Source organism: Pieris rapae, chromosome 9, assembly GCF_905147795.1.
Source record: "Pieris rapae chromosome 9, ilPieRapa1.1, whole genome shotgun sequence".
In the NCBI taxonomy this organism is placed as follows: domain Eukaryota; kingdom Metazoa; phylum Arthropoda; class Insecta; order Lepidoptera; family Pieridae; genus Pieris; species Pieris rapae.
In genome coordinates this window covers 250,915-266,931 of record NC_059517.1, presented here as the reverse complement: position 1 = coordinate 266,931, position 16,017 = coordinate 250,915, and the positions used below count along the sequence as shown (strand labels likewise).

The following is a 16,017-nucleotide window of genomic DNA, read 5'->3' as shown; positions in this document are numbered from 1 at the left end:
GGCTGACCATTTCTTAATGTCAAACTATTTAAAGTAATGCGTATGTTAATATGTTAGTTTATTTGATTACTTAAACATACAACATAAAAATGAACATTAAGACCGGTCAGTTTTTACTGCGCGACCTTTACGTGACATGAATTCTTAGTTTGGGATAATATAACTGACCCAAATTTAAAAAAAAATATATATATATATATATTTTGTTTTCGTGGTCATAGGGTTATATAAGTCATTAATTTAAAAAAATCCTAGCGAAAGAAAAAGTGTTTTGGGTAACGCCATAATTACTGTTATGTTCCTACCCTCTTTTTCCATTTTTCACACATAAAGTATATAGTAATATAAAGTAACGGAATAACACCGTTTCGTTTAACTTTACAGGTCATCATTGCAAATGTATTTATTGTAGTACAGTAATATAGGATGTGAGGTTTACCCATTATAGAAATAAAGTTTCCTTTTATAGATTTACTTCCGTTTTACATATTTAGTTAATTGTCTGTGACGATAAGAATATTTCATGGGTCATAACGTTTTTAAAATAAAAAACGAATATCATCTATCATTAAAATTAATGCTACATATTTTTATATAGTGCAACATCACTAAGAAGTGTCTTCTTCTTCTGAAGTCATGTTTAATAAATACGTAAACTGAATGGAAAAAAATATCTTATTACGTATAGGTTAATATTGATTAGGTTATATATCAAATGCAATTCAGATAAAAGTGATTGTATAGTACTTATGCCATATTGTATTTGTACCTATGAAGCTGATCTCGCTTTGAATCTACACAGTTAGTTTAGTTAAAAATATATAATTAAATTAACCTGTCAAGCCTAATTACTTGAATAATATTTCTTTATATTATAAGATTTTCGTTAAATACCTTTGCTGCAGTCTCAGATGACAACAAGAAAACAAGTATGAAATGCCTAGGTATATGAATAGAATAATGTAGTGGTGGAGAGTCAGGGCTAAATGGCACGACCTTGATACTTGCGCGTTTATCCAAGTCTATGATGGCATAGTATTACAATTTACAATAGAGTAAATATATTTAAAGACGAACGTCAACTCATATTATTAATTAAAAAAGCTGGGTCAAGGCCGTCCAACAAGAGGGATGGACGGAGTGTTATTCACGTCAGCGAAAGATTTCACAGCCGACTCTCGGAATAGCGAGTGCTTAAGTCTCTCGTAATAGAGTACACTTCACTTAACATGCTCTTTGGTTCAAAAATATGCTATTTTTGTTAGAGATTTGCAGGTGTTTGCTTAACTATTGGTAAGTCAAATTTGTGGAGTTAACCCATAAAGTAAAAAAAAATAGTTACATGTTAAATCAGAATGCAAAGGTATTATTTTATATAACTTAATTAATTCTTTATACATCAGAATACGGTTAATATAAGTATGAATTCAACGGATAATCAACACTTTGAAACTGTTACCGATAAATGCCTTATTCCTGACTAGTAAATCCTTTTACACAATGTTCAATTTTTTTATAGAGATAAGGGATAAACGTGAGCCACAATTAATTAATTTTGTAATTGGTCACATTTACTGTTATAAATAATATGCTAAAATAAAGCTTTAAGTCTTAATTTATTTGAAAATATGTCTAGAAGTACACGGTGTCAAGAAACTAAATCGTGCAGTACGGTGATTTGGTTCGTCGTTTCCAATAAGCCACATCTCATTTAACATCAGGTGGAATCGTGAATCGAACCAATTCTATATAATAAAAGTACAAAGGTGAACATTATTAAAACTTATAACGAAACTTATAACCTAAGAAAAGGAGTACTTTGCGTATAAAATAATATAAATTAAAGCAAGATAAGAATAGCAACTAATAAATAACTGAATTTGAATATGGTCGGTATTTAGACTACGGATCCCCTTCCTTCACAGCAAAACCTCGGTTTTATATCGCTTTCCCAACTAAAATGACTCAGCCATCCTTTGATCATTAAATCCAATCATATTGCATGGAAATTTGATGAGAAAAACCGCTGAAATCATGTAATAATAATGCTTATGTTTGATTTGGTTGTTGCGTGTTGATACTCTTTATGGACATGTTAAGGCTTTTATCAATTAAAATTAATATTTGCAGATCGGTCAAGGATAAAACTAGTGGAACTAATTGCTTTGGTGACTGGAATCGCGTAAAAATGCGCGCACAAAATCTGATTACATGACTTAAGATTTAAGACACAAAACTTGCCACCAGACATCTCCTGGTGTGAAATAAAAATTGAATTGTTTGTATCAATTATACGATAAAACTGATTAGAAACTGCTACAGATGGTTTCTTTCGTTTAAGCAATATATATAGAATATATAACATAATGTACTGCTATTTGGAATGCACATATATTTTGTGTAGATTCTGTTACTTTATGTTGGAGCCAGTGATGAAAGAACATCTTAAAGGAATGTCACTTAACGCCAATTTTAAGTCTGAAGCATTTTAATTACTTGTGCGATTTCCTTGATTTTTCTCTATCGTTCACGTGTGCTTGCAATTGGCCCACTTTCCCTCCATTGCAACACGTTGTGGGAACCAGTTAGTTTAGCAATACGCATACAAACGGTCAAGTATACAATAGATATACTATTATCAATTTATTAGCGATTGTTTGGTTTTAATTAACTGCATAAAAGTATTTCGCTTAAGGGTCCTTCAACTTTCGATGCCGCGAAGTCTTCTTGTACATTGTATTAGCAGGCATTAATACGTAACCATTTTGTCGTAAAGAGGTAGGTATAGACAGCAACATAGCTTTAAAATATATTAATAGTAGGCAGAAGTATATTGAAAAAATACTGTTTCACTTTAATAATATTTTGGTATCTCAATCGAGTTCTATCTAATTTTTTAAAATATTAATAAATATCCTGTAAAAAAAATTAAGATGAAAACTTCTATTGTAAAAATTGCTAAGAGGATACAGCGAGGATGAATACATTTTAAAATATTTGCCCTCAACAACTTAGAAGGCGTTTTTTACATTAATAAATGTTTATCACTTTGCTGTTAAACATTTTATTGCCTAGTAGAACTCTCCTTATAATAATTATATCCATTAAATGCAAGTTTCTAAATAAAATCTTGGTAATTAAAAAGATATGACTTTGTTAATTTAGACTGTAAAACATTGATGAACTTAAATCGTAAATTAAATAAATTATTATTTATATTAGGACTAGGGACCCGCCATGGCTTCGCACGGGTGCAATGCTGATACTAAAGACACTATAGAAAATCTGTGAACGTTGTATATAAAAATGTGGGTTATCCATAAGAGATAGACATATACCATCACGGACTTTTCTGTAGACCTTTTCAATGTGTACAATACTTAGTACATTATTTTGATAAAACTCGTAGGGTTCAGCCTCTGTTTGCAATGGTAGCGGAAAAAACGTAATTATTTACGACATCACATTAGAAACCTCAAAAATAACAGCCCTTCTCCACTATTTAATGGATGTTATCATACATATAAACCTTCCTCTTGAATCACTCTATCTATTAAAAAAAACCGCATCAAAATCCGTTCCGTAGTTTCAAAGATTTAAGCATACAAAGGGACATAGGGACAGAGAAAGCGACTTTGTTTTATACTATGTAGTGATTACAAGAGAGTAATTTGGCGATAATAGAACAAGATGTGCTCGTTTTTTACTATTACTAAATAGTAAAAAACTTTACCGCGGAGAAAATAATTACTCAAATAAATTTAAGGACTTTATCGTTTTTTTAACTTCACATGACTAAAATAAAAAAAAATCATAGTTCATTGTTGAACAAGCTATTAACAATAACACAACGTAATTTTTTTGCTATTATTTTGTATATAATGTAATTACGGAAAAACTTGAGATTATGTCGGTGATATAGAAATGGTATCTAAGAATATATGCAAATTAATTTTTTTTATTAAATCAAGAATAAATATAATTGTAATCTATTTTTAGAATTAGCTGAATATGAGTAAGATACACAATTATATTAATTATTATGTTTAACCTAAACCCAAATAAGAACACAAGTTCGTTAACTTTATGGTCAATGTCGAGGTTAGTCAAGGGTAAATAAGGCTAATATATTTTTATTATTTATTGCTCACGCTTGGCTAACAGAAATCATTTTATATTTTGTTATTTTATTTACCTATCATCCTATTACTTCGATTGTTGCATCATATATACTTATGTTAGGTTGGGGAAAAAGTATTTTCGTATTAAAGTATAATATATGAACATGTAATCAAATCTATTTTGCATCTAGCTGGTTTTGGTATCATTAAAAGATTAGATTTTATAGAAGATAATTCAAATAAGGAAATTTTGTGTTTTTTATTCGTGTTTCGTACTGTCAAGATGAGTGAATCTAATAAAGAAATTTGATACATATTAAAATTTTACTACAAATAAAGTAAAAATTCAACGCAACTCACTCCATACCTTTACCTTTGATGTCAAAGATGCACGTCATTTTGGTCGCCCTAATACGGATAAAATGCCATTTTTGAAATAGTGGAACAAAATTGGCAATTAGTAATGTGGGTTTCGGCGCAATTTGAAAAAACTGGATACACAAAAATCTCGATATTTGGTTACCTCACGAGCTCGCCGGTATTAAAGCCACCGGAATTAATCAACAGAAGGAGTGTGCTTTTACATCATGGTAACGCTAGACCTCATACATCTTTAGCCACTCAGTAAAAATTAAGAGACCGCTTGGCTGGGAGGTGTTAATCCATCCGCCGTATAGTCCTGATCTTGCACCTTCAGATTCCCACCTGTTTCGGTTACTTCAGGATTTTTTACGCAGTGTCAGGTTAACATCGCAAATGGACTGACCAAAACCAATTTTCGCGGTATTTTAATCAGAAGCCCCAAATTTTCTATAGAAATGCGATCAGATCCCTACTTAGCAGACGACAAAAAATTATCGAACCAAATGGCACCTTCATAGTTTTAAGTTAACAATTGTCTTAAAAAATGTGAGAATAACTCGAAGATACGATTACGATAACTTTGGTTGAGGCACGAGGACATGAGGTTTAGTTTCAAAATTAAACGCAATATAACAAACGTAATAAAACATTTTAAAGGTTATTTCTAAATATTTTTAACATTACAATGTTATTTGATAAAAACAATAATTATATTAATTAAGAACAACACAACACAAATTAAATAAGTAAATATTAAAAATTACAAATTAAATGAAATTATTTTAAAATTACTTTTGTTACACGAGGAAGTATGACTATTTAAATTAATCTACAAGGTAAGCAAACAGTTATTTATTTCAGATATTCACATCCAAATGAATCTTATTTAACATTTAACAAAAATTGTGATGTATAATATTTTTTTTAATAAAAGGCAAACGAGCAGGCCCTGCTGAAGTTAAGCGATACCAACGCTCACTTAAATAAACAATGCCAAAAGACTCGCGAGTGCGTTGGCAGCTTTTATAAATTGATACGGCCTTTTTTTCTAAAGACTTTAAGCCGAATTAGTTCGGAAATACTAAACATTTGGTTCTATGTAGTGCCCTATATAAATACTGAACAATGCACTTTCTAATAGAAAATTATATTTTTTAGAAATAATTTTGCGGAGGTTGTAAATGCAAACATTAATTGATAATGTTTAAAAACACTTTTGTGACTGATTCACTGTAAAGTATTTATTATTAATTCAAACATTTTTATGTTAATCATACAATTATAAAGTAAAATAGTCTAATATTATGTAAAATTTTTTGTTCATGAGAAGATAAAACCTTTGGTGTTGATTTTTATTATTTCTTTTTTTGATATTGTAAATATGAATGCTGAAGTAATTTTGGATATTTTATACCTGACTTTGAGTTAAATAGGATGGTGACAGTAGATGTCCATAGCAAAACTTTTTCAGCATTACAATTCATAAATTCTTTAGTCATGTTAATACAAGGAGTGTTCAATGTAATGGGATAATCAGAATGACGCAATGATCTTTCAGATTTATACACTTAATATATATTTTTCTATAAGTTAACATTGTCTTAAAGCACACCCTTCCTGACTGACAAATCGAGTACTGCGACTGTTGCATCATCATTGTTAAATATATATATTTATTTATTTATTGCACCAACAAAGTAGTCACTCATGCCACATGCATGTAATAAACTAATTATAGGCGCATACAAAATTTAAATTATTATGAATCTTATACACTAAAAATAATTAAATTAAGATAAAATAAAATAAAAATATAAAGTATGCTCCCTGAGAGTTCCATCAATTCGAAGCCAGCACCTTGAATGACAGCCATCGTGACTTTGGACTTGTGAACGGGGGCCAAGCTGTTTCTTGCAAGAGGAATAACTGCGCTTCACTGTTTTCATGCCTAAGTAAATATTAGTCAACAATATTAACAGTTCCTATCACTTGTCCCACGACAATCAGCCAAGACAATGTTAGCAATTTTTAATAATTTGCTAGTGTTACACTACTCCTGGACTGAAGCGACGAGAACTTGGAGAAACTGATCGTGATTGATAACACAGAAGGTAGATAGTACACTGTACACTGTCATAAGAGAAGCGCTATACAGAAACCGGTGGAAACTTATAGTCCGCTCTAGATGCTTCGTTGCTGACCACGACGTCAGACATGAGCTTCCGATTAAAGAGAGAGACACTATTTACACGTTTCGTGCGGCAGATGTCGTCTTGCCATCGCAGAATATGTTGAAGCATGAAGACCTAATGTTGCTCTTATGTCTCAATATAGCAGGCCCGTAGTTAATGTTTTGGAGAAGAGACATTTTATTACCATTCTAACTATTTTTAAGAACACGTTCTGATACGATCCAAAAAAATGACTTCTATTGAAATAAACATATTGATTGTTATTATATGTCACTATCGCATTATCACTATATTTGCAGATCAGATTCAGGGTTTGTTTTTCTTAATAGATATCATAGAAAAACTCAATATCAGCCGGCTCGATTCGAATTTCTAAGTGATTTAGAGAGGCGAGATGGTAAAATATATTATTTGCCAGTTCAGCCATATATATTACATATTTGACATTCAAAAGAAGGTGACATTCGTCGCGGATAATATTTTAGCTATTGGTTTAGTTTTTATGATTTATTATTTCTCATATTATTGTAAAACAAATTTTCATCATTTAATATAGGTTTATTTAATTTTAGTTTATGCCAAAAATAATAAGGCAGTTTTTGACGCACACCACCACTAGCTGACGAATGAAGTATTTCCTAAGCAATGCGATATATAAACTAAGATATTTTTGATATGTTTTCTTTGATTGAACAACTACTGGTGTAAATGGAATAAATAGTTTTTGCATTGTATAGTTTGTTTATCATAAAAATCTTACGAACCGAGGTGAATGAAATCGTGGCTAGTTTAAAATATTCAATAGACAATTTGTTGTCAAATCATAATGAAAATAGATTTACACGGATGTTTTCATACAACATACATCATCGATCACGAAGAAAACTATAAAAGTACTTATAAACTTACTGCAAATATGAATAATGTTAAAATGTTAAATGAAAATTATTAATTATCATATCATGCACGAGAATTATTTTGAATAGGTTTTTCAGGCTTTTACTGACTTTTGCATATATTGTATATATTAATGGAAAACTAGTTGTTAAGTTAGTTTATAAAATAATATTGTTTTTTTATAACAACTTTTATCGAATTATATTATATTTATAGAAACAGGAACGTTTTAATGTAAGCATTTAATATTTGGTTGTCGAAACCATCTTGATGCCTTTTTAATGACATTAATCTTTGTATTTCTTAATACAAAGTACATTTGTAAAAAAACACAGATTTTATACTTATTCATCAAACACAGTAATTTATTTTTAATTAACAAACTAATTGAACTCAGAACAGTTGCTGAATTCAAGGAATTTGTTTAAAAAATATAACTCATAGTAATGTGTTTTAGCATTTGTAACTTAATATTTCATTGTTACTGGTTTTGGTACAGTTTTTTTCTAAACAAAACACGTGGAATATAAACCATTTTTCTAGAAACACCTTTTTGATACCTACTATACGGATGTAGTAAATATGTAAACTGCTTGATCTTTAACCGCAGTAAATGCACGTTATAATAGCTAAGACTATTTTAGTTGAAACTTAGTAATTCTTTAAGACGCTTGAAACATAATAAATTATTTAGTTCGATAACACTATAGTAAGATATTGGCAAAGTTTTTATTCAATACAAAAAAATATTTTGCATTTCAGAACAAAAGATAAACACATCTTTTACATGATCAAAATGTGCAGACTGAAAAACTAATACGAAAATTGGCTTTAAATTAAATGACAGTTGTACCAAAATTTAAAATTAAGACAAAAACTTAATTACACTATAGTTACGTTAATTACAATTATACGACTGTATCACATTTATTACCCTACGTAAAATAAAAGAATTTTTTATTTCTAGTTTTTTGTTACCACTTTATCTCTAGCCAAATCAAACTTCTTAAGGTATACCTAAGGTAGACTTATGCCTTGGTAGATGTATCCGCCAGAAACATACCTACTGCTAATCATTGTCTCGTACCTAGAATTCATGCACCAGCGTCTTTCACTTCTCTTCCATGAAAAAAATCTTTTTTTATTTTCATTCAGATTATGTATGTCAATACAATGAAAAGAAAGTCAATCATTAAAGCGGTTTATTATAACTCATAATTTGTATCATCTTGTGCAATGTGAGTGTCGTTTTCCTCTTATTAGATTTAAAAAATTGAATTACTGACACTCAGCCTGTTTCAATATTTTTATTTAAATTAAATAAATAAATAGATAAAGTGTTTATTTTAAAATCTGTTTAATTTAAATTTGGACATTTTAAACCTTGTCCGTGGTTTGTTTTATGTGAGCAACAGCATTGTTAAAAATATTATATTATTATCTTGCAATTTCCTGCTCTTAAATGGTGTGTAAAAAATACTAATAATATAATGTGCGGAAAACTATTTATTGGTAGTTTTATGATATGTAATTAAATGACAACGATAATATCATAAAAATTATGCCATATCCTTGTTCTATGCTATGATGGCTACAATTTCCTCTGCGATTTCATATCTGCGGTTTCATTTATTATTACACATCTATCTATCCTTCATAAAACGACACATATTACCCACACCCCACCCACACCGTTAATTTACATAAAAAAATATTTAAAAATTTAAAATATATCTAATCTTATGACTAACAATATATAATATACTAAACTGATGTTAACAATCTCTAATAATTAAGCACTTTATTTTTAATAAAAAGTCCTTAGGCAAAGTTAATTTTTTAAAATTATATTTTACGAAAGGAATAATAACTCCTTGCCACAGATGAAATATTTTCATAAAAATGAGATGTAATTTTTATAAACTGTGTACATTTGAAAATGAAGAACAGACGTTAGATTAGACGCAATTGAATGCACTAGAGCGATGCCGCGGGTGGGCGCTTGTTGTAATTATTATAATTTGCGGACACATGGTCAGGGTTACCCATACAATTAAGAACTGGTTTTTTGTGTTTTGTTTTCAGGTATAAAATATACGTTAGACCCTACGAGTGTTACAGTGCTTTTCACGGACCGTAGTAGTGTAGTTGTCAAAAATGTTTAACAAAAATTATTGTTTCGTTTTTCTTTCGGCTTATTTGGCATTTTCCGATGCTGCCTTTGGTGAGTAGATTTTGTTTCACTTTTATAAATTTAGGCAGATCGATTTAGAAGTAAAACGTTGTATACTGAGGTTTTTTTACATAAAACTTATCTATGTTTCATTAGAATTTCATAGTTCGACGAACGTAAATTTTATTTCTAACGTATACCAAATTAAATAATATAATTATGTATAAATTACAGTGGACACGTTAATGAAATGTCAACCAGAGGATTGGGATTGCCTTAAGAAAGTTATAAAAGGCGTTCTCGAGGGCATCGCTGACACAGGCATCCCAGAGTACGATATACCACCCATTGACCCATTGAAACTGACCAATCTGAAACTCAACTTTCTGGACATGGCGGAACTGACTATAAAAGAAGGAGTCGTCAAGGGTCTTAAGAGTTGTGAAATTACTGATGCAAAGTGAGTATTAGGAAGAGTTTTTACAATTATAGACTGTTTTAAGAACTATTTATAAGTAGTAGGGCTTTTTTATGGTGCCAATCACTTTAAATAGAGTGCTAATCGCCGCTCAAAGACAACAACAACAACCACAGACAGCAACGCTGAAGGGCAGGTGAATAGATGCTCTTTTGATAAATTACTCCTAAAATACTGGTTCCTCAAATAAGTCGTGCACGGAAGAATACTTCGAAATGCGGTTAAAGCCTCATTTATAATGCATATTATTCGATATTAAAAATTATATGATAATGACATTTTTTTTAAATCAATTAAACCAAACATAAATACTCTTAGTTGTAAAATACCGTGTAAATTTACTATGTAAAGAATGTCAGCATCTCTTAATTAACGTCACATTAAGTATTAAATTATAGGTTGTATAAGTTTTAGGGAAACTAACTGAACTCTGGTAAATAATTAAGAAATAATAATTTTACTACTGTTATTACTCATCAAGACGTTGCTTTGATAAATAGAATAAATTTATAGTCAGCTGATGTCTCTTGGTCCGATAACAAGGCTAGTTTTAACTTGTTAATAATCATGCGCTTTGTAATATTTAGATATGATTGAATGTATTCCAATACTTTAATGATTCATGTATATAATAAACAAACATGTACATGTTTTTATAAGCATACGCAAAAAAACAAATAATCCTTACAATTTGGTATAAGTTGAGAAAAACATATAACTTAAAATATTGTTATTTTTGTACAATAAATGGAATATGTCTTTGTTTTAATACATTTTGAGAAAATTTCACGTTCAGCAATTATACAATTTTAATGGGTCACGCAACTCTTGAAAAATTGAAATATTTATAGCTTTTTATATGCATACTACTAAATTATTTGGTAAATAATTTAAACAAAATCATAATTAACTTTATTGTATCTCATTAATTGTTTTAGGTTGCACATGGACAAGGGAACTGGCTTATTAAAACTCGTTTGTGACATAACTGCGAAGGGTAAATATGAAGTGACTGGATCTGGCCCAGCCTTAAAAGACCTATTTGGACCCGGCGCTTTAAAGGGCAACGGAAACGCTAAACTTAAAATTGGTAAGGCATTTTCCTTGTTATACGTTGATTAAGCGGTGGCAGAACATACAGCTAAAGGTCAGACAGAGGAGTACCAGGTATAATTTGTATCTTCTCGTGTATAACAAGCAAGTGGGAAACTGAATTCTTACGCCTCTGAGGTACACGCAATAACATAACCTTTCAATATATTTGAATGGAATAAACATGATTTACACGTATCTTATCTACCTGAGATTTTACTAATATTAATTTTATTGCAGAAAAAATGTTGATAACCTACAAAATGAAATTCGACGTGGTGAAACGTGATGGAAAAATTTACCTGACATGCGAAAAGGATTTGGCCAAGTACGATTTCGATTTACAAGGGCCGAGTCACCTTACGCTCGACCATTTGTATATTGGTGACGTAGATTCAAGTAAGTTAATCCCAAATTTGGGATCCTGAATTTTAAAAGTTAGTAAGTTTTTTGTAGTTCGCAGACAATTATTTTAAAGTAACTAAATTTAAATATTTTTCATAGGTAAACTAATCATGGACTACTACAACCAAAATTACAAAACAGTATGGGAAACCTTTGGAAAATCAACGTTAGTATCGGCAACTGATATAGCGTATGAGATGCTATATAAATTCTTTGGAAATGTTGAAGCCGAAAAGTATCTAGCGGGTGACCTCAGCAAATATGTTAAGAATTAGAGATGTATTTTCGTTGTGAAATAAAATCTTACCCATTATTGTGTAAAAATCTGTTTTTTTTCCTGTTTAAACACATATAATTTTAAGCATCGAGATTATTTTTAAATAAATACTATATTTAAAAAAATATTAATAGTATTGTCTTTTATTTACATAACTTTTACACATTTAAAGAAAAACACTTTTTTAACGGATTATAGATATGTATTATTATATTTAAACTTATAATTATTTGTACATAATTTTAAATTTAAACCGTTTGTCACCATGACCACGCACGCTGTAAAGCACGCGAAACGTCGGTTTAAATTTAAAATTATGTACAAATAATTATAAGTTTAAATATAATAATACATATCTATAATCCGTTAAAAAAGTGTTTTTCTTTAAAAATATTAATTATAATTAAATAAAGATTATAGTCTGAATACATATGGGGTTCCTTTTCGTTACTCCAACAAAAATCCTCACGTTTTCCAGTCTCATTTGAATGATTAAAATATTAGACTAATTTTATTAGTTTAGTCACAAAATAACATGTCACAATAATAAATTAATAATTTCAAAGTGGTACAAAAAAGAATAAATAGAAACAACCGAACCAATTGAATATATAAACACAGTTAAATTAAATTATTTTAATTAACAGGTATGTCAAAACTAAGAACTTCCAAAGAATAAACAGACTCAACATTAAAGCATGATATGAATAAAAGCAGTTAATCAGAACAAAACAAGTGAAATAACTATTAGTCGTAAATACCAGAAAAGCTAAAAATAATAATCAATCCATATAATATACTTCTATATATAATATTTTAAAATGCAATATGAATAAGAATATATTATTATCGTATTATTTAGTATTTACTGGAAATTAACTATATGCTATTAGAAAAAGACGTCAGCGTGTAATGAGGAGTTGTAAGGTACAATTTATATGACATGTATAAAGTCGAGATGTCGAGGAACAGCCGGTAACTCGGTTACAAAGTGTCATACACGAAGTAAGGGTCATATAGCATGTTGGGAGTTTTTGTTTTCTTTTTAGCGGTCTGCAGTGTTACGCCGTTGGGCTTACGTAAGTAAACACGTATATATTTTTTGAATCGTTGTTCCATCTTATCTGCGTTTTAGGTTTTTAAAGTAGGTTTTAAATATGTATATATGTATATGTATAGTAGAGACTACTTTTTTAAATATCTTTATGATATCGTAAGATTTATTTTATCAAAAATTGACATTTATTAAATCAATAAAGAGCAAGCATATGTTATTGACCGCTTTTAAGTAGTTATAAACTTGTTTTGTTCCTACAAAAGTAGATATTGAAAGGCCTGTGTGAATTTAAGGCAAAAACTCATGTTTTAGCTAATTACCTCAAATCATGTTCAAGAAATGATCCAAACTTGAATGAGTGTGCCTTAAAATCGGGTCAAGACTCGATTCGCCTGTTCTCGATGGGAGACCCTGGAAGAGATTTACCGTCTTTGGATCCATTATACATACCCGAAATGAAGGTGTATATACCTGATGAGAAGGGCTTAAAAATAGTATTTAAAAATAATTATTTCAAAGGACTCTCCAAGCTGCAGCTAAAGGGCTTGAAGTAAGCATTTTCTTATTTATTATTTTTGCATTACTTATTCATTACGGCAACAAGTATCGGATTCGATTCCCGGTCCCCAAGTTTATTTATATGAATTCAAATTTGTGTTATGCGTTTTGGAGGGTTGTGCGTTACCGGGCGAGGGCGTAAGAAATTAGACTGTGTAGTTTAGGATATATGTATCATTACGTTCTGGGCCGAGGATGTACATGATTGATGATTACAAGGTACCCCTCTGTGGCATTACCATTCAACATTTCAGAGGAGACACTTATACAATCAGTGAGCTGTTATTGTCGTATGTACTATGTATCATATAAATTATTATTAAGAGGGTATTTCACTGCATAGGTTATATTTTGCAAATCATCATAAAAAATTAAGCATTAGAGCAGTGTATGTAATGTATTAAATCAAAACATCGAGCATTAAGATTGTATATATGATGACTTACAAATATTCATATTTTATAGTTTGGATGGTCATGGAACTGGTTTTCCAGTTTTTACATTATCTTGTAGGAATAAATAATTTAATTAACCAAACCGTATTTTGTGTACTTGTAAGGAACTATGCGACATAAATTAGTTAACAGTCAATTAACTCCTGGTCTCTAATTATGAATAACATTGGGTCTTTATGGGAAGAAATTAGCCGCAGAAGAGTCGTTTAAAACAAAAGAAGTAATGAAGTGAGAAAACCCGCGGTTATGAAAATTTGATATTCATTAAAATATTATTCTCTGAACAGTTTTAGTTTTAGAAATAAATGTATAGCCAAAATCTCTTTGATATTAGGCTTCGATTATTAAAATACAGATGAGTACCTATCTGCTTGTTTTTTAAAACAGTTCTAATTATGATCACAATTGCGAATTTTTCTTAAATTAAATTAATTACCTATTTAATTTCTCAAATACTTATACTATACGTGCATTTTGGCTTCCTTGCTTAAAATTGGCCATCATAAAATAACATTATATGTATTCTTTGTTTAAGGTTTGACCTGGATAAAAAAATAATAGTTGCTGACGCTTTGGTTAATCTCGATGTAAAAAATGAATATGAGGTCAGCGGAAAAATTCTACTTTTAGCGATTCGTTCTAGTGGCGATGCGTCGATAAGACTTAGTAAGAAAAATATTTTATTAATATGTTTTCATTTTGCATTTATATGATTTAGTTTGCATATTTGACACTTGTATCAATACGGTTTCTATAGATTTGGTTCTGCATAAGTGCCAAGATATTAAGATTATATTTTTAACAAACTTTATTTGACTGACCTTTCTTAGCGGTTAATTATTCGTGGTATTTGCATACAAAACTTATGGCCGGAATAAATGAATTATAAGTATCTAAGTGCTTAGTTCACTTTGTAACTTTAAAGTTGAACATAAACACAATATACATATATTATTATGTCGGTGCAATGGCGCTGGTATCGGCAGCCCTTTTCATTATTTAATAACGTCAAAATCAAAATAGTGCAAAACCGTTAATACGGTTGTTTGGAATGGTTTATTTTGAAACGACTAATCAGTCGATAATAATAATGACTATGGAGCTGGCACTAACACCATTACTTCAACATAAGTAATAAAGACTATTACAATACTACAGACTATCAAATGGTCTGTTAATTTGTAAATCGTAACTGATTTTAACTAATTTAACTTTGAAGTTATTAAATAACTATAATGGCAGCGGATACCTCGGCCATATATATAAATTATACATATACCATCAATGTTTTTTTTAGAAAATACTTTACTACGCATTCAGATATGGTATGAGCATGTACTTCAAGATGGGAAAATCCACTGGAACATAACAAAACATGATGTGAAATATGAAGTAGAAAAGGCGGTTTTCCGATTAGAAAATCTACTAAATGACAAGAATATCGGTAAGTAGCTTTATTTAATTGAATTGAATTTTTTTAAATACATTATATAGAATTGCTTGAATTTTATTTAATCAAAATTATATTGTTAATTTAGTCCAAAAAATTTGGTTCCAGGTGATCAAATCAACAAGCTCATCAATGAAATGTGGCGCGAGGTCGTGGCAGATGTGGGTCCATCTATTTGCGAGAGCCTAACAGCCTCCGTCGTAAAAAATGTTGCGATACTTCTCAAACAAGTTCCCTATGAAGAACTAATGCCTGAATGATACTTTTATAGCTTTAAATATAAGGATGATAATATAAGGGTGACAGTATTTTTATTTTATATATGTATATATAACGGACGGTTTTATGGCTTACAAGCGATCTCTTCCGGGCAACCCTAGTTAGAGAAAAACAAAAAAACAAAAATTACGAGTAAAGCATAAGAAGTGCATAACCAATATTTATAAAAATGTATAATAGATATAGACCCTTAATCTAAAGTAATACAAAAAAATATTAA

At 29.9% G+C, this 16,017-nt stretch overlaps 2 protein-coding genes across 2 annotated transcripts; both read left to right on the top strand.

The window, feature by feature from the left end:
- Nucleotides 1–9,663: 9,663 nt before the first annotated feature.
- LOC110992597 lies at nt 9,664–12,037 on the top strand. Its single transcript, XM_022258479.2, has 5 exons — nt 9,664–9,797; nt 9,981–10,206; nt 11,163–11,314; nt 11,557–11,715; nt 11,821–12,037. The coding sequence occupies exons 1-5, from the start codon at nt 9,731–9,733 to the stop codon at nt 11,994–11,996; spliced, it is 780 nt and encodes a 259-aa protein (XP_022114171.1). The 5' UTR covers nt 9,664–9,730; the 3' UTR covers nt 11,997–12,037.
- Nucleotides 12,038–12,971: 934 nt separating this feature from the next.
- Nucleotides 12,972–15,815, top strand: LOC110999911 (circadian clock-controlled protein daywake-like). Its single transcript, XM_022269198.2, has 5 exons — nt 12,972–13,077; nt 13,368–13,605; nt 14,604–14,734; nt 15,366–15,512; nt 15,627–15,815. Exons 1-5 carry the CDS (start codon nt 13,020–13,022, stop codon nt 15,776–15,778), a joined length of 726 nt encoding a protein of 241 aa, XP_022124890.2. The 5' UTR covers nt 12,972–13,019; the 3' UTR covers nt 15,779–15,815.
- Nucleotides 15,816–16,017: the final 202 nt, after the last annotated feature.